The sequence below is a fragment of the Canis lupus genome, chromosome 24, assembly GCF_048164855.1.
Source record: "Canis lupus baileyi chromosome 24, mCanLup2.hap1, whole genome shotgun sequence".
In the NCBI taxonomy this organism is placed as follows: Eukaryota; Metazoa; Chordata; class Mammalia; order Carnivora; family Canidae; genus Canis; species Canis lupus.
Window position 1 is genome coordinate 48,700,051 of NC_132861.1, and position 21,889 is coordinate 48,721,939.

Consider the following 21,889-nt stretch of genomic DNA (forward strand, 5'->3'; position numbering starts at 1 on the left):
TATTCATAGAGACGCAGAGAGAGAGAGAGAGAGAGGCAGAGACACAGGCAGAGGGAGAAGCAGGCACCATGCAGGGAGCTCCCAGTGGGACTCGATCCAGGGTCTCCAGGATCACACCCTGGGCTGCAGGCGGCGCTAAACCGCTGCACCACCGGGGCTGCCCTCTTCTCCTCATTTATTTATTTATTTGCTTATTTTGTTACATCTGCATGGACTCTTGGATATTTCCTATATATACTTTAGGTTATAATCCAGTACCACTTTGCTTATTTCTGTGCTCAGAATGTTCCAGTTTCAGCCTCTGGAAGTCCTTCCAGTTGGCTCCCAGGTTCTTTTGTCACCCCACACACACTCCCCCAGCAACGTAGGGTGGGTCTGCTTGTTTGTCCTAGCGCCTCCTTACTTCCTAGAACCAGGAGATGCCCCAGGCTCACTCTATGCATTTCCTGCCCCAGTTGTAGAATGAGCCACTTCTCCAAGGAGACCCGGTTCTTTTTGTTGGAGTGTGGTATTTGAAACCGAGAGCCGTGGGCTGGATTTGTTTGTAACAACTGGTCGTCCAGTCTCCTGGGCTGTGTCAGCAGATACCGCAGAGAAGAGCGACGTGTGTGTGTGTATGTGTGTGTGTGTGTGTGTACACACCTACCTCTAAGCATTTCTGTATGTGACCATCTGTATCTATATTAAGTCAAATAAGATACTATTTTTAGTAGCGTGAAACTGGAAATAACTATATGCCTAACAATGAGACACAACTACGATATATACGAAATATGTGCTAGCTCCACGACGCAGCTGTTAGGAAGGACAGTCTTGAAAACTATGGTCAACCTAACGCCTTACATTCAGAAGTAATATCAGTGTCCGTAGAAGCCATACTTGTGAGTTGGGGTAACTGTGCACATACATGGATAAGAACTTTAAGAGGACGATGGAAAGGATAGTCAGATTGGTCATGGTCCGTTCTTACTATTAAACTAATGGGAAATTAGCTTTGTTTCTGCAATAATATGGAAGCAGTGTTCCAGTATGTTCTTGCTCGAGGCTGAATAAAGTTGGTGTATTTAAGTTACTCTTACAGAAAGGAATGAGACCCCTGTTGTTACTCTGCTGTGTGAGTACAGCCCTCTCTCGGGCCCTCCTGAGATAATCGTGAGCTTGTTCACGCAAAGCAGCCAAGGGGCGAGCTGCCACGTTGTGGAGCTACGGTGGAAGCAGTTTTACGGAAAGCAGCCAGCCAGTGTTTCAAGGCATGCGGGTCACGATAGCAAGAAGAATCAAAAGTTTAGAACTCTTGTGTTTTCCACACTGATCTTCCTCCTCGGCTGGCTACACAGATACCCACGTATCTTAGCTTCTGTGGTTTCTGGAGCTACAGATCGGAATTCTGTTGGGAATTTCCGGAGGAGTTCTTAAATGCCAAAGGTTGCAAATGTTTCCTAGAAGACATTTTCACCGGTCTTCTCGGATTCAGATGGCCACGTCGAAGGGGACTGTGACGGATGGAATAACCCTGAAGTGTCCCGTTTCACTCGGGCAGGTGTAGGAAGTCAACTACAAAGATGGTAGATCAAATGCGGCGTCTGCCATTGTGGAGGCTGGTGGTCCAGTGATCACAGACCCTCAATTACAGCCCTGCGAGGGAGCGCGAGCAGCCGTCATTAAATAATTATGCCTTTGATTAGTTGCTTTAACTGGTCATCGCCTTTGAAATCTGATAGTGCAATTTAAAGTTTTATTAAAAAACTATTTTTTCTGGAATTGTTGAGAAAGATTTTGAGTAAAAAAAAAAAAGAAAAGAAAAGAAAAAAATCGAAAGAACAGCCTGCATACATTCTCTTGGAGGAGATTGAGAAATTAAAATGAAGGAAGGAAAGCGGGGGTAGGGGGGATGAATGTTTCCCATTATCACTCCTGCCCGTGGTCAGAAGCTCGGGTGGCCCCGTGCCCAGCCTCCCCCGCCCTCCCAGCGTGGCCGGCCCCTCGCCTGCCGCCCGCTTCCCCGAGCCCTGGGCTGGCCCTCGGAGAGGGGCCGGGAGATGCGGCCTTGCTTGCCCGTGTGGGAACACAGCTGACCCGATCTCACAAAAGGTGTATTTCGCACACATCATCCAGCTTGGAAAAACTCCCTCGAACCTCTTTTTGTCTTAAGTGAGAATTCGGTTTGCTTCTTTCTGTTTGGAATGCCAAGTATCCAGTCCTGTAATACGAAACGCCGTTCACGGAGTAACTAGAGCTAGGAAAAGCTGGGAGCCAGCAGGGCACTTCATGCCCATTGTCTGTTCTCGGGTCCCACTGTCAGTAATATCCTGTCAAGTCACACACACACACGCACAAAGCCTTTCCTCCTCAAAATGAATAGCTGCTCCATGAAGACAGGGAAAGAAGTTAACGTTATGTATTGACCTGTTTCTCATCTCCATCTGAGAAAGTGCCAGACCCAAAATCTACATACGGATTTATCACAAAGGTGTGTGCGGCTTCAGCTCTTATTTTATTTTAGTCACTGTTAAAAGTCATCCTCTTGGCATCGTACTGAAATACCCAATTAATTTTGGGTGCACCTGAACCCTTGCTCTGCAACGCAGTGTGTTTCTAGGCCACGAGGAAAGCCAGCTCTCCACCTAATTGGAACTTCTGGTTTTATGGCGCATCCCGGAGCTTTCGCTTAGTTTTTATTTTCACTGTTTTCTGGGGTTAATGGTATTTTCTGTGTGCATCTGCATTAACCACTATGCAGAAGCCCTCGGCAGCTTGCAACTCCTAGCGGCGTTAAAGAAGCCACCACTACTGAAATGGTATTTGCTGTAAAGAAAGCCATTGTGAATTATTGGAAATTGAATTAAAATTGTCTAATTAAGGGTCAGTGACTTAATTTCCGGGTTTTCTTCAGTTGGGTATTTTATCTTCCGAGTCCTGGCGCTCCCGATTACGAAAAGAACGCCAGTCTTGCTGGAAACTGGTAACGACGAAGTTCTTTTTGCTTCCTGAACATATGTCCTATATTTGCCTGGCCTCTGGTTTTGTTTAATCCTCTGAAAGGCCTTTTTAATGGACGTTTCAACGTGACTACTTCTCTGTGTGGCAGCCTCTGGGAAGCGACCGTTATGTCAAGCCCCTTCACAGCTAAAGGAGTGAGTTCACATCGCGTAGGAATCTTCGGGGTTGCATCTTCTGGAAAAAAAAAAAAAAAAACACTGCCTTTTTATAAGAGAACAGAACATTTACACAGTCTCGTTGAGCAAATGAACGTTCAAATGGCCAGCACAAAAGAAATCTCCAATCTCTAACCTCACAATGAAATCGCCGCCGACAAAAGATCACGGGGTACCAGGCGTGCTAAACTGGAAGTGACACAGAACCCCAGCAAGACCCACTCCCGCCCACGGGGGGCTCCTGGGGGGGATGCTCTTTATCCAGTGTCCCGGTCCCCGAGGCCCCGAGGAGCAGGGGCACTCCCCTCTGCACCAGTGGCATTTACACCGATGACATCTTTAAAAATAAATAAAATACGCGCCTGGTGTGGACGGGGAGCGGTGCTATCTGACAAGGCTATCATTTGGCTTCTCTGAGAGGTCCAAGTTTACAATCCCTCGTAGGAATGGGGAGGGGGTTCTTCATCTCATCGGGAGACAAGACATTCTTAGAAATGAGTGACACACCTTCTCCGGCCCAGCCCCTTCCTCCGTGTAGGTAAAAAAAAGATCCCATTAGTTCTCATAATTGATTCTGAGGGCTACCGCCAGCCTCGTTCAGCCGCCCCGGTCAGCTCACGCCGGGGATGTAATTCAGGCGCACTTGAACATCCAACATGGCAGGCAGGGCTTGGACATACAACCTCACGGCTGCATCATTTTTTAATCAGCTATCTGAGGAATATTTATCTAATCAACAAAGAGTGCTGTCAGGAGGAGACCGGAGCTGACATTAATATAGGTCTGTGGTCTCCCGGTGCAATGACGGAGGAAGAGTTCAGGATGAAACCCTGCTCGTTTGAGCATGCCAACAGACTGCGGAGGATTTTTATTCCACTTATAAAGAGCTAGCCGGAAGATTCTCTCGTTGGAAAATCTGCGTGTGATCAGTTCTCAGCCATCCATTCACATGCTGCAGTTTAAAAAAAAAAAAAAGAAAAGGTTTATTTTTTTATTTTTACTTTTTTTTTTTTTTTTTGCTTAGAGCAACAAAATAACAAATTTTCCTTTAAAATAAAATTTTTGAGTCCCTCATGGTCATCATGTGAACTCCTATGAAAAGGAATAGCTTGCAGAAATAGGGAGATGTGTCATAATTGGGAGTTGTTAACTCTAAATGATTCCAGCCACTCTGACTTAGGAAAAAGCCATAATTTGCACGTTCTCCCCTTCGCTCGCTCTCCTTTGAAAAGATCGTGACTGTCTGTTAGTAATTAGGAGTCGAGTGTTGCACCGTGCCTCATTTTGGACACCCGGGTGGACAGAGAATTCATCATTTAGAACTATCAGGCCTTACCTTAAAGAGATACTCTGCGAGTTGAAGTTTATGCTAGCCTCTCTTCTCTTTGGACTTACGACTCCGGATAAGCAGCATTCGAGACCCCAGTGGGCTGGGTCACAACCTGCCCCGCCTACCAGTGCGGTCCCCCCACTCCCCAAGAAAATCCGTCACCTCCGAACGTGGATCTCCCCCTCCGTGGGGGGACCATGTCAGTAGACATCCGGAGTGCATATGCCAATACACCTGTCAACATCAGGGTGTGGGTACCAGAGGTACCAGTCACCTCTGTTCACCTTTCTTTGTAACTCAAAGATCACCTTATAAATTCACTTTGCTAATGATAACTGCAGGGCTCATGTGCCAGAGGGCCCTTTGTCACTTTGAGGGGGGAGTTGACAATGCCGCTGTTAGCAAAAGGCACTCAACTTTTAGTATAGCTCGGAGGATGCGTCCCTGCTGCCGTCTTACCCTGTCTTTTTAAAAAGTTTGGTCCTTTTAATCCTTACGAAACACGTTCCAACTGGTGTAATAATGAGTTCCACGTCCTTCTCTGTTTTAATTCTCAACCTTCAGCCGTGTGTCCCATATACCGCCTCCTGCCATGGTGTTCACATAACGGTCTGGCATTCGCCCTGAGCTCATGGTGCCCGTTTTGCTGCCCTCATGGGGAGAGGGCTGTCTTGGCGTTGGCAGCCTTTCCCCAGGCTCCCAGGCTCACCTGCCGACCCAAGTTTTGGGGTTCAGAAAGTCCCATAACTCACAGGCTAAACCGAAAAGAGCTCCATCTCACCATCTGCATCTGGGGCTGATAGTTCACATTACGTCTGAAATGACATGTTGGAGGGTTGTGTGTCCTTTGAGATTTGCGTTTGTGTTCTCAACATTTAAGACCGTGCCGAGACATCACACCGTTTAAGTAGCTCTGGGAAGCACTGCAAACTGTTTAGAGAAGAGACTTGCGTATCCAGTGAGCACAACAGCCAGAATGGAGAGCCCCGATGGCATGCTCACGCGCTGCTGCCTTTCTGTCCAAGTGATGTGAAGCTCTGACATTCAAAAAGTAGTTTTGTGACGAGTAACACTAGTCACAAAAATCAAAGTAAGTTAGCCTGTGTTTATTTTTTTAATTTTTTAAAAGATTTTATTTATTTATTCATGATAGACATAGAGAGAGGCAGGGACACAGGCAGAGGAAGAAGCAGGCTCCATGCCAGGAGCCCGACATGGGACTCAATCCCAGGTCTCCAGGATCACACCCTGGGCCAAAGGCAGGCGTCAAACTGCTGAAGCACCCAGGGATCCCCTAACCTGTGTTTAAATGGGAGAAACTGTATCCCTGAAATAAAAAAAAAAAAAATTCTAATTAAAGATTACCCAGAAAATTTAGAGGTCAGAACTAGTCCTCCTGAAGCCCTCAAGCATCACCACTTATTGCAGAGGTGGGCATGGTGTGTAATGGTGGCGCGGAGCGAGGTGCCCAGCCTGTGGCAGCAGGATGTCATGCTCCTGCGGCGGCTTGCTGGAGCCTCTATGTGTCCTTTAGAAGGGAGTCCAGGCAGCAGCACCACACATAACTGGAGATTTTATCGATGATAATACGATTGTATTTTCTCTTTGAGAAGCTTCTGAACAAGTGGACCTAGAGCAATCAATGCCCCAGGAGACAAATGCACGTATCAGGACCTTGGTATCCTCCAGAAAAAGTCCATTTGTCTAAGAGGAAGAAAGAGGCATGACATTTTACACATTAAAATTGATTATTTCATCAATAGGTTAATAGAAAACCAGGCTGTTAGCTCACTTCCTGCTTATACAGCCATACGGTAATGGGCGATCAGAGCATGAAAAATGCAAGGTGTAAAGCAGGCGAGGGAAGAGGTTTGCACCAGAGCTTTCCTCCCTGCCAGAGAGGTGCCCAGCCTAGACTCTGCCTATTTATATGTAAATGTCTGAGAAGGCGGTAAGTTGTCTGCTGAGGAGCCTGTGGCCTCTTTGGTGGCTACTACTTTCCAGAACTTGTGAAACGTGGGCCAAGAAACCAGAGCTTCATGTGTTGGGATAATTAAACACACAATTAATTCTACGAAAGCATCCGCTATACCTGAGGAAGCGGATAAATATTCATCGAACATTTCTAAACACTTGAAAGCTGTGACCAGTTTGGTCTGCTTTGTGTTGAGGTCTCGGCGTTTGCGCTGCTGGGTACCTGCAGCTAGCTCCCTTTGCCAGGTGGGATGTTACCTGGGACAGGTACCTCGGAGGTGGTCCATAACCCTGGAGGGGGGTGGGGGAGCATCTCCACCCGTGCAAGGTTGAATTCAGACCCATCTCCTGTGGAAGGGCTGCATCACCGACCTTAAATGCCCAGTACTGCAGAGATTATGTTCCTTATTAAATTATGTGTTGGTTTTCTTAGGCGTTTGAGTTCTGGCTTATTCTTTTCGTTTTAAATCAGGTAACAGCTAAGCTACAGCTTGTTTTTTGCTTTCATCGTTAACATAAAATTTGTATCCTGAATATACAGGATGTGTTTCAGGGTTGCACTTGCTTCCTTAAACGTCCCCGCTTCTTGCATGTACCTTATATCCTCCCTCCAAATATATCGAGTTTGCACCGAAGTGCTCGAGATTCCGATCAGTAGTGCAGTGCAACTCCTCGTGGGGACGACCTGGTCATCACTGCGGGTCGTGCGCTGGCCGCCAGAACTGGGCACACCCAGAGCTTACCCCGGGCCATTCGAGATTGAGTACTTGGGCTCTAGCACTACCGCAGGCAGCAGGTGAGAACCAGCCTGTCGTGAGTCAGGAGTGGCTGGTGTGCGAGGGATCACTCGCCAGCCTGTACCTTGTTTCTGGATCAGTCTGTGAGCCACAGGGTCACCCTGGTTCTCCGAGGTGAGCTTCAGACACACGTGTGGCAGTGCACGCACCTGCCTTCCCCAGGTGAGCTCTTCTTTCCTACCAGCATTCAACAGTTATCCAAGGAGGGCCTACTGGCAGGTTTGACCACTTTCTTTTCCTGGCGGTGGAGATGGAGAGGGAGGGGCGGTCCGGTGTGCACGTTCTTCAGGAACGTGGGTGACTGGCCACCACCAACGGGGATGTGTGTGCCCGAGGGGGGCCCCCCAGCCCTCCGGTCTGTGGCTGCATCTCCAGCTACATGGCGTGAAGACTTGCACCGCAAGAACCTCCCCACTTAGCTCCTCGCTGTTTATGAAACGTCTCCTCTGCGCTGGCAGGAGCCAGGTGTCTGCAGTCCTGAGTGTATGAGCTGGGGGGACAGGTGAGATGAGAACATGTCCCTGGGGAAGCCTGCCTCAGGAGGTCGGGGACCCCAGTCACTGCACACACTGTGAAATTTGTTCTGCATTTCACTCCCAAACCCCGGGTTCCTCTGTGGGTAACTCGCTATTTGTCTTTCTTTTCTCGGATGCTTTCGCGGGCTGAGCTGAGAGCTTGAGGCGGGCACTCTTCGGGCTCCTCGGAGCTCCACTCAGAGCCTCTAGCACCCCAATGGGAAGGAGGAGGCGCCCCCGGCCTTTGCCGGCAGCAGGATGCTGGCAGTCTTGCCGGTGCCGCCACTGTCAGATCAGAACAGGTCTGGGGAGCAGCGTCCTCCCTGTGGGCAGCGGTGGGCGTTCGAGACCCGCCTTCTGCGACACACACGTGACCTGCTAACCACCAGGGCATCTTTTCATGTGACACGCTCCCAACATTTTGCCAAAAATCAAAGGGCTCGTGGCCGCTGGCCAAGGAGAAGCCGGCGTGGCACCGTTGTGGGGAGCCCCGTGTCCAACCCACAGGGCCAGAGGGATGCATGGGCTTCCTTGCCTGGTTTGATTTTGTGCAAACCTAACGACGCTGGCTGGCCGGCCCCCCCGCCCCCTCCTGAGCTCCGAGGGGGACAGCGGTGGGCGGTGGGGGTGGGCGAGGGCCCGGCACCCACCCGCCTCCCGGGGACGCCCACCCGCCTCCCGGGGACGCGGCCGGGCCGGGGGCTGACGTCACAAGCTGCTTTGACATTTCTTTTCTCCCCTTTTCATTTGTTTTCTTTTCCTTTTTGTTTTCTCTCCTCCCCCCTCCCCACCCTCCCCTGCTCTCGGGATGCAGCCAAACGCAAGGCTTGGAAACTAAACCGTGTTGGTAGCCTGCGAAATATTTACAGCAGCAGCAGCACCAACACCGAAGGTAACGCCGCGCCGCCCGGAGCCGCATGCCCCTCGCTGTCCGCGGGCTCATCCCCGCCGCCTCCATCTCCGTCCGTGTGCTTGCTTTCGCCATCCGTGTTCCTTTCAGCTTACTTAAATTTTGACCTTTCGCTTCAGTCCTAGAGTAGCGATGTTTAAATTACTTCAGAAACCTATTTTCTCCTCTTTTTTTTTCCCCCTCTGCCTTTATACATGCGGGCACTCAATGTAATATTTCCCAAGTTATTACAGTTTTTAAAAGTGTGAGTATCAGGTGTAATGATCTGTAGCCAAATACAATAGTGTGCCGTGACATTTAAGTAACAGTCTTAATTTGTTTTGTGGACGCATACTCCATAATGCTGTGTGCGGCTCTAATCCAGAGGCAGCCAGGCCCGGGTCATTTGCATGGGCTGCTATTGCTTGTAAATTCAGTATATTGTTGTGTTTCTAAAGGTCGCCTGGTGCCAAAGTTCACAAATTGACTTGCGTTGCTTTTTCCACCGTAGACAGCCGCCACTGCTTTTGTATAATAGCAGATTGAATTTTTCCCACCTTCATTTGAACAACACAATTATAAATTGCCTTTTTTTTTTTTTTATGATTACAAATGTCAAGGGTCAGCATTATTTTGATGCCAGGCAAAGGAAAACCACCGTCAGCCCAAGCGCTTGTAAGGGAGGCTGGTGTACAAGGCGTACGATGCAAAATAGGTCACAATCCAGCGATCTTGGTATAATAGGGGGACATTTTTTTTCACTTAAGTGCAAGCCAAATGGGTCAAGTAATCGCAAGCTCGTGCCCTAACACTAATTGACTTATTTGGGGATGATTATAACTGTAATATTTTTCTTAATGTCACTGTTTTCTGGGCTGTTGATTTTAGCGATTGCCAAGCAGTGGCATTAAATCTCTTGTAAATTTTAAATTGCACGCTATTTCTGTAAACAAGTCCCCCTCTTCACATCCCGATCATTAACCTTTGCTGATTTATATCACCATCCTCTTCTTCTTCCTTCCACAATTACTCCTGCCTTGCCGCTGAAAGCCCTGCTCTCAGCCAGGAGGAAAAAAAAAAAAAATGAATCTGGAAAACAAAACTACATTTCCACGATGGCTCGTTAAAGTCCTATTTTTTAATCACAATTTTTTTTCTCATTCTTCAAGGGGAAATTGTCATCTGGTAAGGTACCAGTGGAGCTTGACCCCCTCGGTATATCTCCTTTCAAGGCATTCATTCAGGAAAGACAAAACGAGAGAGGAAAATAATAGAATTTTAGGAACAGCAGTCACATGCATCATTTTTTTGTCGTATTTTAAAGGGTGTTCAGTATACTCGTTCACTCTTTTTTTAGTGTGTGTTTTTCAACTTAGGCTGCATATCATTTCTTTTCCCTGTGTCCTTCTCAGGTATGTTTTTCGTGTGTGTGTATGCATTTGTCACACCAAATTTGTTTATTGACCTCTGGCCTTTTAAAAAAAAAAAAAAAGTGATGTCTGGTTTTCCGTGTGGTCGTGTACAAAGTTTTGGTTGGCTGTAAGGAGGCAGACAGTTCCCCTGGGGACTTGCTGACGGCCCTTCCTGGAGACACCGGTGGGCTGCAGCCCACGACAGGTGTGACCATGTGCAGAAGGGGCACCTTCTCAGCCTGACCGACCAGGTAATCTGCAGTATCTGCCCTGCCCAGTGCTCCTGGCTGGGGATGGACAGGAACATGGGCGCCTCCCTGGAGTCCGTAAACACCAGATAAGGCCCCGTTACTCGATTGCCAGCAGCTCCGGAAGGCAGTCCTGGGGACGTGGGCAAAGGCAAATCCTCCTTCCCATTTTCTCTCATTTCCATCCGGCGTGGAGTTGTTACATCTGTGAATCTCCAGTTAAGTGACGTGATCATTCTTCATTGACTTTGGGTTTAAGGTTGTGTCTATACCCCATCTCCTCTCACATCTCTTCTGGGAGTGTGTTCCCGAATTCATGTAATTCTGTAAATTACCAGAACGCCTTTCTGATCCCCAGTCTCTCGCTGTGTGATGCCATCGCATATTCTCTGTCTCTAAGAGGATCCTTTATGGAAATTCATATCCTAAGCATTCCAAGTTTTGTTTTCACCTGAGGCCTCGAGTGTTTCCACTGAATGTACCCATCCCCAGGGGGAGCATTTTGTAAAGTGACCACTTGTGTAATATATCCGGGGTGCCCCCCAAAGCCCCAGAGCACAGCTGACTCCCGAGTCCCAGGGGGAGAGAGAACCTGAGTTTCGGGGGTTAGGGGAGGGCACACGCCGTGAGCCAGGCGCCATCTGAGGGGTGCGTCCACGTCTCCCCAGCGGTCCTCAGCGTGATCCGGGACCGGGGCACCCACGTCCCCTTTTCCAGACCCAGGGAATGCAGCTCAGGTGTTACGGGCTTGCCTGGAGGCTCGGCTTGGCAAGAGGTGGGCAGGACCGGGATTTGGACCTGGTGATCTCACTCCGATGCTCTTTTTCTCCTGTGTCCTCTCTTTCCTGACCCCTGGCCTGCGTTCTTTCAGCTGATCTCCACAGTACCCCGCTGGTAGGTATCATGCTGGAGACGAGAAGTTGGGAGTTCTGGAGGCAGATCGTGCGCCCAGATAGCTCAACTCCAGGACCTACTCCTGGATCCTCGTGGAAAGGGTCAGAGGATAGATGTCGGGAGTGGATAAAACAAATCACACGAAACTAATTAGGGAAACACACACACAAGATTAGAAAACAAACCAAAATAGGCTGCCACTTTTTTCTGTCTATTCGGGTTAATTATCTCCGAAACTGAGATAGAAGCCTGATTTTTGTGTATATATATTGGACTAATTTTTGCATCTTTTTTACTTCATAAAAATTCAACTCCTTGCCAAAGTTGGTGAAATTTTAGTTCCTTCGACAAGAACGAACTTTCGTTTCGCCGTCTCAGAGGTTTGTGAAATGGGATGGAAGACCTACTTATGATGGGACTCTCCAGCCTATCGCTGCCTCCGAGCCCAAGGGAAGAACACCTCAGCATCAGGCAGCTGAGGCCACACTTGGGAGTGTTCACGTCCATGGTCAGCATCTCTCCGAGGAAGAACAGAGAAGGCCGGGCAGAAGGTGGACGACGTGGGAGGAAGGCCTGTCGGATGGTGTGTGAGCAGCAGCAGCCCAAAGTGGGCCCGTGGGGAACCCATTGCCGTCTCCCCCTGCACACCCGGAGTCAGGTGGGATTACCATCCCCCGTGAGGTGGGGACACAGGGACTCTAACAGGACGTGTGATGAAGCATAAATGGGTAAAGGACACGTGTGTTGGGGAATGGGGGGGTGTTTCTTGGGCCTCCAGGGCCACCCATGTTTTGTGAGCCGAACAAGCCACTTTGCACTACAGATGATGCTCACGCCCAGGTCCTGGCCAGGTTCAGTATCAGCCTGAAGTCCCCGCTCAACCCTGTCTGGGAGTGCATTGCTGTGGACGGATCTTACCCCAGACACAGACCTGTGAAACCCATTTGCACGCCTCCGTGCACCACAGTGGGCCAAATGGAGGGACCCAGAGGTCCCAGGCACTGTGGGTGTGAACAGGCCCCACCTGGGGCTGCCCCTGCACCAGGTAGCCAGGACGGTCCCTGTCCACCCCCTGAGCTCCCGGTAAGACATCTGTCTCCTTCAGCTTGAGGCCAGTAGATGACCTGCGGGTGCTTACACCTGGAGTGACGAGCTTGCTGGGCTCCCAGGCCGCTGCCCTGTGTGGGTCCAGGGCGGAGGGGGAAGGGGAGGGAGGGCCTGCGGGCGGCCAGAAACACCACACAAAGGCCCTGGCACACAGTGAGGGAAGAGAAGTTCCAGAGGAGGCCCGGGGTGCCCTGTGGGTTAGTGGACAGCGAAGCTCCACACGGTTGAGGTGGTCAGGAAAGGCTTCCTGGTCCCCAGGATCCTACAAGAGCCACAAGTGACCGCAGCACTGAACACTTGGTGGCATCCCGCCTTGTGACTCCCAGCAACCCCCGAGGGACGTTGTGTCCTCCACATTTTACAAAAGGAGAAACTGAGGTGTGGGGAGGGGCGATCACGTGCCCCGGGAAAGCACCCCGGCAGGTGGACAGTGGGCTGGGCACTTGGTCGGAGCCGCAGCCTGAACCCTGGGCATGGGCTCCGTAGCAAGCACAGAGCACATACGGCCTCCAGCAGAGAGGTGTGGACGCCCCGCTCGGGCCGCGGCCTCCGTAGACAGCTGTCACCGCAGGGAGGGAAACAAGGCTGCTCGGCCTTCGTGGGTGTGACCAGCTGTTGTGTCCTGTGACCTCTGGATCCAGCCCCGACCCCAGGGCTCCGTCGTGCGAGGCCGCCTTCCACACTCAGACACAGGGCTCTCCACTGTGAGCACGTCAGGTACTTGCAGTCACACTTGCATTCTCCATCAGAAGTCCCGCAGACCTTGTGTTTGTGAGCGGCGGTGTGGACAGTGCTGCTGAGCCCAGACTCGAGCCAGATGTCTGGGTCTCGTTCCGGGGTTCCCGCCGTACATCGGTCCCCCGTCTGCGGACTGCGGAGACGGTGCCCACTGTGCAGGTGGCGCGGAGGCGGTGATCAGCATATGCAGCGGCAGGTAGCGCAGCGTCCACGCCCGCCGCTTCCCGTCCTTGTGTCGTGTCGGGAGTGCCACAGATCCTGTCATTCGAGGAAACCTCGGAGCTTGAGAAACGTTTACGTGGCGAGGAGCAGAGATCCACCTGGAGGTGTAAGAGGGCATTTAAAGTCCAATCTCTTTTTTCCAGACTTTTAAAGCCCCCCCCCCCGCCCTCCCCCCCCCCCCCAGTTCCATTCACTGTCGTCCTCAAAGGAATCATTAAATGTGGAAATTTGGCTTTGGGAGCAGATGCCTGGAGCGGATCCCAGTCCTGCCACTTCCCAGCTGCGTGGACTCAGGTGACTTGCGTGGCCTCTCCTTCCCCTGCCTAGTTCTCTTTTTCCAGAATGGAGACAGTGAGCCCTACCTCGAAGGATAATTGAAGAAGGTCTTACTTGACCCCCACAAAGCCCTGACCAGAGAGCTGGGCCCGTGTCAGGGTGGCCACAGGGGTCACTGTTAAATTGTTATAAAGACTTATTCAATCGGAAGAGAACTCCAAGAGCGCAGTCTGGGGAGAGTATCCGCGGGACCCTTTCTTTCCAGGCCTGTTGAATGAACTCGAGGACAGAATGGGCCAAAGCAGACACTGGTCGGTGATGAAGGGCGCAGATTAAGAACTGCGTATAGATGAAGATTTGAGTGTAGGAACTAACGTCAGAACTGACTTAGGGGGGCAGAGAAGGGAGGTTGCTGTCTGTCCAGCCCGCAACTTCTGAAAGGGTGACCGATACCGTTGACTGTCCCCGCAGCGAGCGGTGGCTGGGGGGCCCCGGGGACCACGCGGGGAGCCTGGGAAGGGATGAATGTAACTTAGAACGAGTGGCAGACGCTACACGTGCAGAGCATTGCTTGGGAAACCAGATAAATTACAGCAGATGCGTCTGCGTGTCCTGCTCTTAGTAAACCAAGAGCTCGGGCCCCGGGCTCTCGTCTGGTGCCCGGACTGTGAGCCAGAGTGAGCCAGAGCCAGGAACACGTTAACTTGCCCGTCTTCTCCATCCTGCAGTGTTTCAGTTCGGGATCTGACGGTCCACTTTTCCCGGAGCTCTGTCTTGGGCACTCTGCTGATTTCCGAAATGCCTGGCACCCCAGGGCTCCGAACCAAAGCTAACAGGATGGGGTTCCGTGGTGCCTGGCTCACAGACCGCTCACCCAGCGCTAGTCTCTCATGTGTTTGGAAAATAAAACCTCCTTTGTGTTTCATGAGAATCTTCCCGTGACAACAGTGGTAAACATCCCTAACTTTGTGACCTCCCTCTGGGGACTCACTTCTCCGCAGAATTAATTCATTCTGCTCTTGTCCTAAATTGAGCCACAGTACAACACCTCTGTTGGACTCTGGGCTAAACAAAGATACTTACCAAATTCAGAGCTTGCAAAAATATTTACCTGAGAACCATGAGCTGTGTGTGTTCATAATGGCCAGAAATAATGCTTTTTCCCCTTTCTGCTCAAAATTAACTCCTGGAGGAGGAGGGAGTGTTCTCATATGTATTCTTTAGTGGCCGTGGGTCTGGGTTCTGCGCAGTCCTGGACCATATTCTTTAGGCTCTCCTTCATGTTTATTTTGTCCTAGGAAAAGGGGAGGAATATTGAAAATAAATAAAAACTGACTTTTTTATATTTTGGCTGAAACCTTAAACATGTGTGGTTTTCATAATTGTTCAGAATACCTAAACCACATGCCTATGGTGGCACAGAACTATCTTAGGCTCAAAAAATTAGTGTAAACGCCCAGGGCCACGTGTGACATAACCTTGAGTAATCTCGGAGCGTGTAGATCGTGGTCGACCCGGGGAGGTGGCATAATGACAAATGCATCCCCTCTCTGTTTCCAACTTTGACAAACTGATAATGGCCATGTGTAGGGTTGCGTTAGGAAGGATTCTGAGGCTACGTCAGGCTCTTCGGGATCGGTCATGGATGTCTTTCCTGGCAAAAGAAAGGGAGGAACAGCACGCCTCTGTCATCCCAATCCAGCCTGCTGCCTCCCTTGCACTTGAAGCTCAGATCAAAGGGTGGGATGGGCAGCTGGTGGCTCCCAGGCGGCAGGTGGCCGAGCAGGAAGGGCAGGAGAGGGAAGTGCTTTCCTGGAGAGGACCCCAAAATCGGAAGGATGCAAAGAAAAGACAACGTGGAGTTTCAGGCAGAAACTGGGAGAAACCCATTGCTACGTCCACTTGGTAAAGAGAAGGAAAAAAAATGACTTGGCCAGACGTTTAAGTTACTGTAACATGTTAATCTGGGCACCGGATTACCGAAGACAAGTCCCAATTCTCCACCAGCAGAGGTCCGGAGTGGAGAGGACAGCCGTCTCCCTGCAGGTCTTGGCTACTTTACTGTTGGATCACTTAGAAACGGTGACCACCTGGAAGCCCTTGGGCCCTGTGGACCCCGGACTCCTACCAGCGGCCTCTGCCAGTGGACATGTCCCTCCTTCGTGCAGAGCGTCTCATCCCTGCAGTTTAGATCACACGTCCTCATCACATGGTTGTCGTTAACTATGTCGGGAAGGACGCTTAGCCTCACGGATAGCTGAGCATCGGGGGGTCCCGGCTCCAGGTTCGTAGAGGCGCCGGGAGGACGGACTCAGACTCCCCTCCGGCCGGTGAAGACCGCTATAGCCACGCTGAGCCCTTCTCACCCCATGGGAGAAACAGATCTGGTCGACATCCTCGCCCATGTCACACATGCCTCTCTCAGTGTCGAGCCACCGTGCGTCCCCTGGGCCCGAGGGTCCGGATCGCCTGGGCCTTTGCAAGAACACCGTGCGGCTTGCTCCGTTCTCCGGATCCGGCCCTGAAGACAGGCGCACGTCTGTCCAGCTATTCCCCTCTCACCCGCTCACCCAAAACGCACCCCTTGTCCAGGCCGGCTCCTGTTGCCAACGGCTTCCAAATGTAGAACAGTTGCAGCTGCTTGGAGTCCTTTAACCCTTTGTCTGCTGAGACTCTGCAAAAATAATTGATGACTGATTGGCCCATTAACCTTTAAAAAAAAAAAAAGTTTGACAGGCCAGACTTGTGTAATGAGGAGGGATTCCTCGTGAAATCAGTCTGATGGCTGAGTTGCTTGCCCCTGAGGAGGCAAAATTAGCCCCACGGGGCCTCGTCTGCATAGAAACTGGACGCAATTAGTGTAATATCCGGTGTTATTAATGTCGTTTGGAATAATTGGGCAGGTTGATTTCGACAGGTTCATGGCGCTAAAATACTATTATAGTGGACCTCTCCGCAGCTAACTGTTAAACACGGAAAACTGTTCAAATCCCTGCGAGCCCAATCACAAAACTTTATTCAACAGCTCAGCCCCGGAATGTCACGCCGCGCGACAACACAGTTCTTCATCCTGGACCGCGGGCGCGGTAGCTCCGATTTCCCCCGTCCAGGGGCCGGGGACGGGATGTGCCGGGGACGGGTGCGTCCAAGGCTAAGGAGCACACTCATGGCATCTGTGTCATCAGGCCTTCCGGCCACCTGAGTTCTGGTTTTACAGGATGAATTAAATACAAGCCGCCGTAATTGTTGCTAAGAATCCGTCTGTATTAGTGAAAGGAAACCACGTGAAAGGAAAAACAGCAACTGTACATTCGTGGGGTCCGAGTGCCCACTTCTTGCATTTTATTTTATTTTTTCACTCCTTACATTTTAAATAAGGGTGATGAGGAGGAGTAATTCTCCATCTGTCTTTCTGACTGGCCTCGCACTGCCAATTACTGTTTTTATTATTTTGTATCTAGTTGCATATAACTAAAATATCACAGTGTCCCCTCGTTATGTGATGGAATCCTCCTGGTCCATTGGTGATGTGAATAAGGCCGGGTTGTCGGATAGAAATTCATTTCAGATCACGAGGAGGAACATATTCATGCGTAATATTCATTCCTTCGTCCATGCAGAAGAAGGGAAGATATTTGGGCCCAAGAATCTGCTGTTTACTTAATCGCTGTAAATAGTCACTGCCATCTCAAGGGCCGAGTCTAGAGATTTACTAGGTATTGACCTAGTAGGGTGGCCACTTAGCAGGTTAGTGCCTTCCCCCAGAGTAAGACGTCTTTTATTCCCCAGGATCAGTCAGGACTGGATTTGGAAATGACCAGAACCCAATTTAAAGAGATTTAGGCCAAAAAAGGGAGATGGATGGGCTCATGCGAGTAAGTACAGGACGGGTGGCTACAGCTGGCTAGAGGGGCCCCTGCGCCCAGGAACATTTGGGGCATCAGGCGCTTCCTGTCCTGCTCCACCCTGCTGGTCAGCAGCCTACTCACCTGCCCAGGTGGGAGCCCCATCCACCACCTCTTCCTTGGCACGGAGCGGGCAAAGACGTCTGCACCCGTGGGGCACGTCTCGACAGGTCTCTGGTAAGAGAGGAAGGAGCACTGTGGCCTCAACCCAGATATGGAAACCTGGAGGAGGAAACGACACCCAAGCCCCCTGCCCCCACCCCAGTGGAACAGAGCGCAGCAGCCAGGAGTGTCCCGTGCTCTGATTGTCCTGGTATAGATGGGACTGTCCCTCCTCCCGGCGCTGGCCAATCACCAAAGACAGCAGCTGGACAGACCTCGGCTTAGGACTGCCACATCCAGGGCGTCATGTCACAGGAGGTGTGACAATAGCAGGGCGATGCCTTCCGCTAGCCAGTCGTCCCCTGGCATTCTCCAGACGTGACCAGCTGAGTAGAGATTGCTGAGAAATTGCTTTTAAAAGACCCACCACCAGGTCGCCTGGGTGGCTCAGCTGATTAAGCGTCTGGCTTCAGCTCAGGTCACGATCTCAGGGTCCCGGGATGGAGCCCCACATTGGGCTCCCTGCCTCTACCTGCTGCTCTGCCTACTTGTGCACACGTGCTCGCTCGCTCACTCTCACTCTTAAGTGAATAAAATATTTTTAAAAAATTAAAAATAAAAGACCCACCACCTTGCCCTTCTGACATCAGTAGCAAGGAAAAGTAGCAGTAAAAAGGCACTGGGAAGCAGGGAGACCCTTCCAGCCCCCGCTGGACACCCCCTGAGAGTTCCTTTCCTTTAAATGTTTGTTTTTAAGAAACAAAGAGCATCGCTGGCCACTTTACAGAGAGAAGAATAATTAAATGTTATGAGATAATGCTGATAAGATCCTAGTATTTTTTCTGACAGAGTTAGGGCTCAACAGTACTGTGTTTTATATTTATTATTCCATGCAGTAGATTCATTACAAAGAAACAAAATATCCCTTCATGGAAATTATACGTAACATGATTAAAAACACACTTGCTCTGTAATGCTTGTTCTTATTTTGTTTTAATCTTGGGAGGCAGAGCAAAGTCATGGTGTAGATATAATTCAGTTCTGAGATTCTAAATGAATCTGTGAGTGTTAACATATTATCCTCCCTGAAAAAATAAGGCCACACAAAGACAGTAATATCTGGGGAAGCGCGTGATGCCTTAGGCATCACTCGGACCCCCTGCGGTGACAGTGTGAGGACCACAGGTGGACCCCGTGCACAGGTCTCAACGCCTTATTCGGGGAGCGAGGCATCCCAGCCGCCCAGCTCCTTATCAAGACATCTTCACCAGGGCCCAAAATCTAAAAGAAGGCTGAGTGCCTCCCCCCAGTGGGGGTGCCTCTTTCCCAAGACAGCGCAGGAGCTGGACCCCTCTCCTCCATGTAGCCCGGATGTTTGCGTTTCCATTTCAGCAAGGAGCCCCATCCGCATGGCCCACCTGGCAGAGGCCAGCCCAGCACCAAGGGCATCGTCATCTCTTCATTTGGGAGTCGTTGCGGGAGGCTGCGTGGGCAGGACTGGAGGGTGCACCTGCTGCTGCACCTAGGCCCAGGGGCTGGGCTACCACAGGAAACTTCCCCAAAGAGGTCTTTGTCAGTGTTTGCATGTCGAGCTACTGCTCAGAGTGCGTCACCTCGAGGACAGGTCCTGAGGGCCAAGCTCACACCTGTCCTGTGACTGATGGGGCCTCCGTGCATGCTTCCAGACACCTTAGAAACCATACACGCAGATGTCACAGTGACCACACTTGCTGTGACGCCACACTTTGGCCTCATTCATGGCTTCAGTACTTCTGTAATTCTGTGCCTTTCTGGGTTGACAAGTCATCCCACGGGTGGCCACAAAGCACACTGTCTCAGATGAATCAGAGTTTTGAGTGTTTGCACAGTGGGCTCTTCATTAGATCGTGAAATTTAAATTGTGCTTTCCAGGGTTGCTCGGGCTACTCATCAGCCTTATCTTGCTGATCCCACACCTCTCCCCAAGGGCTCATGTCCACCAGGCTTGGGTCACAGGGTGTCTTGCATCCATTTGCTCTTCACTTTGTTGAGCCTTACTGGTTTTTTATTATAATTAGCAGACCAGCCAGGATCTCAGGGATGAGGCGTGAAACTCACTCTGGCCACTTGCACACCCTGGTTAATCCGTCACCTTAAAACGCAGGGTGGGGTCTGCTCTTTACCACTCATTATGAGTGACTGCACGTTCCAGTGATCTTTTTTGTTGTTGTTGTTACTTTGACAATGAAGTTGATTCAGCTTTTTCATGGTTCTTTGAATCTGTCCTTCCCCATCCCACAGATAGAAAGATACTTGCAAACAGATACATTTAAATATGATTTGTTTTATTCTAGTGTACAGAAATGCAACTAACATTTCTTTGTATTGGTCTTATATACTGTCCATTTACTAACTGTTGTTCTTATTTCTCAGAATTTCTAAATTACTTGTGGTTTCCTATGTAAATAGTCCTGCAATCCATAAATTTTGGGGGGTTTCCAGTTTTTGGATCTTTTATTTCTCTGTCCTGTCTTATTGCATTGGCCAACAGGGTTGAACACAGGCTGTTACAGGGAGCATCTTTGCCTTGAGCACCCTTTAACTCATACGGATTTTTTCTAACATTTCATCATTAAGTACAATGATGCCATGGGGTTCAAAAAGTACTCTTTCCCCCAATGTAAGGGGGTTCCCTTCTATTCCTAGCTCAATAAAATATTTCAGTCAGTTTATTTTTCTTATTTAACTGTTTTCCCCCTTCTGATTTGGAAGGTGCATGTTCTTTCCTTGTGGAGATTTACCCTAATCCTCTATCACGTGTGCCTGATTTGCCAAAATCCAAGGTTCATTCTTCATCCCCTTCTAGAACATCCCCACCCAAGAACATGTTGGCTCTAATGTCCTCACCCCACCAGCCTGTCTCTGGTACTTTCAAATGAGACATTGTTCTCAGTAGTAGTATGTAACATAATTTTTGCTTTAGATGCATGTCTCTATCTATTTACCTGTTCATCAGTCCTTCCCCAGTTCTGACCTTCTTTCTAGACACTTCTGGAGCATATCTGTTAGTAGCTTCTTTAACCAGGGTCTATTGGTAATAGGCTCTTTCCATTGCTTTTTTTTCTACACAAAATATATTCCACTTTTTACCTTCAAAAAGGTTTCCCTGGGATGCCTGGGTGGCTTAGTGGTTGAGCGTCTGCCTTGGGCTCAGGTCATGATCCTGGGGTCCTATGATCGAGTCCCGCACCGGTCTCCCTGCAGGGAGCTGGGACTCTACCTATGTCTCTGCCTCTCTCTGTGTGTCTCTCAAGAATAAATAAATAAACAAACTTTAAAAAAAGAAGAAGAAGAAGAAGGTTTTCCTGGGTCCCCTGTCTAAATTGACATTATTTTCTTCCCAGGGCTCAAGGATATTATCCCTCCGTCTTGTAGCTTGGATTGTTGTTCTTGAGACGTCCCTCATCCACAGAGCTACCATTTTTTTTAAGGGCAATCGGCCTTTTCTTGCTTTGTGTTATTAAGGGCCTTTTTAAATTTTGGTTTTCCACAGTTTCAGAAGCTTTTCGGTGTGGTTTTCACTGCTGTGATCCTTCCTGGTACATGTTGTTTTCCATGTCTAGAGCACCATCATTCACAGTAGTGTGAGGCTCCCACTGTTTGCCCAGCAGTAAGACGTGTGTCACACCTTCCATACTCCCCATCATTTCTGTTCACAGCATTCTCAAGGCTTCGTCTGTTTGAACCAGTCTCTCCAGGTCTGTCTCCTGGCTCTTCACTTCCCACCCCACCCCCACCCCCAGCTCCTCCTTCACCCTCTGGGGGGCATGGGGCTTGTTTTGTTTTGTTAACAGTTATAATCTGAATTTTCAAAACATCTACCTTTTTTTTTTTCTGATTGGCCTGATCGATTTTCATGGTCTTCTTTTGCTCAAAAATTCAGGATTGATCTTTTTATTTCATTAAACATTTCATGCATAGTTATTTTAAATTCTGCATCTGTAATCCTTTGGATCTAAATCTACTGTCCTGTTTCCTGTGTGTTTAGTGTCCTTGGTTTTGAGTTCTCATGTGCTTGATGTTTGTGGAATGCTCTTCCCTTGCAGGGAGATGCCAGGAGCCAAGGAGGCTCTGCAAACGTAGGACTGGTGTTTCCTTCCCGTCCTGATTGCCAAGTGGTGGGGCAAGGAAGGGGGGGGGGGTGTCTCTTGAGTTTCTCTCTCTCTCACCTTATTATGACCTTATTTGTGCCACCAAAGGTGTTTGTCCCTGAGGGTGACGTTCACTTGTAGGCATGTAGCACTCAATGCTCACTGTGTGGTTTCTTAATTCTTGGGGATTTGGGG

General features: G+C 49.8%; 1 protein-coding gene across 9 annotated transcripts in view; it reads left to right on the forward strand.

Moving 5' to 3' along the window:
- Positions 1 to 21,889, forward strand: part of AGAP1 (ArfGAP with GTPase domain, ankyrin repeat and PH domain 1) — a 529,933-nt gene that overhangs the window by 425,084 nt on the left and 82,960 nt on the right. The window contains exon 14 of one of the 9 annotated variants that reach the window (XM_072796783.1): positions 8,586 to 8,663. The exons of the other annotated variants lie outside the window; for them this stretch is intronic. Within the exon in view, the coding sequence (XP_072652884.1) occupies positions 8,586 to 8,663 (78 nt within the window). The remainder of the gene's footprint in view (positions 1 to 8,585; positions 8,664 to 21,889) is intronic. 9 annotated transcript variants of the gene reach the window in all.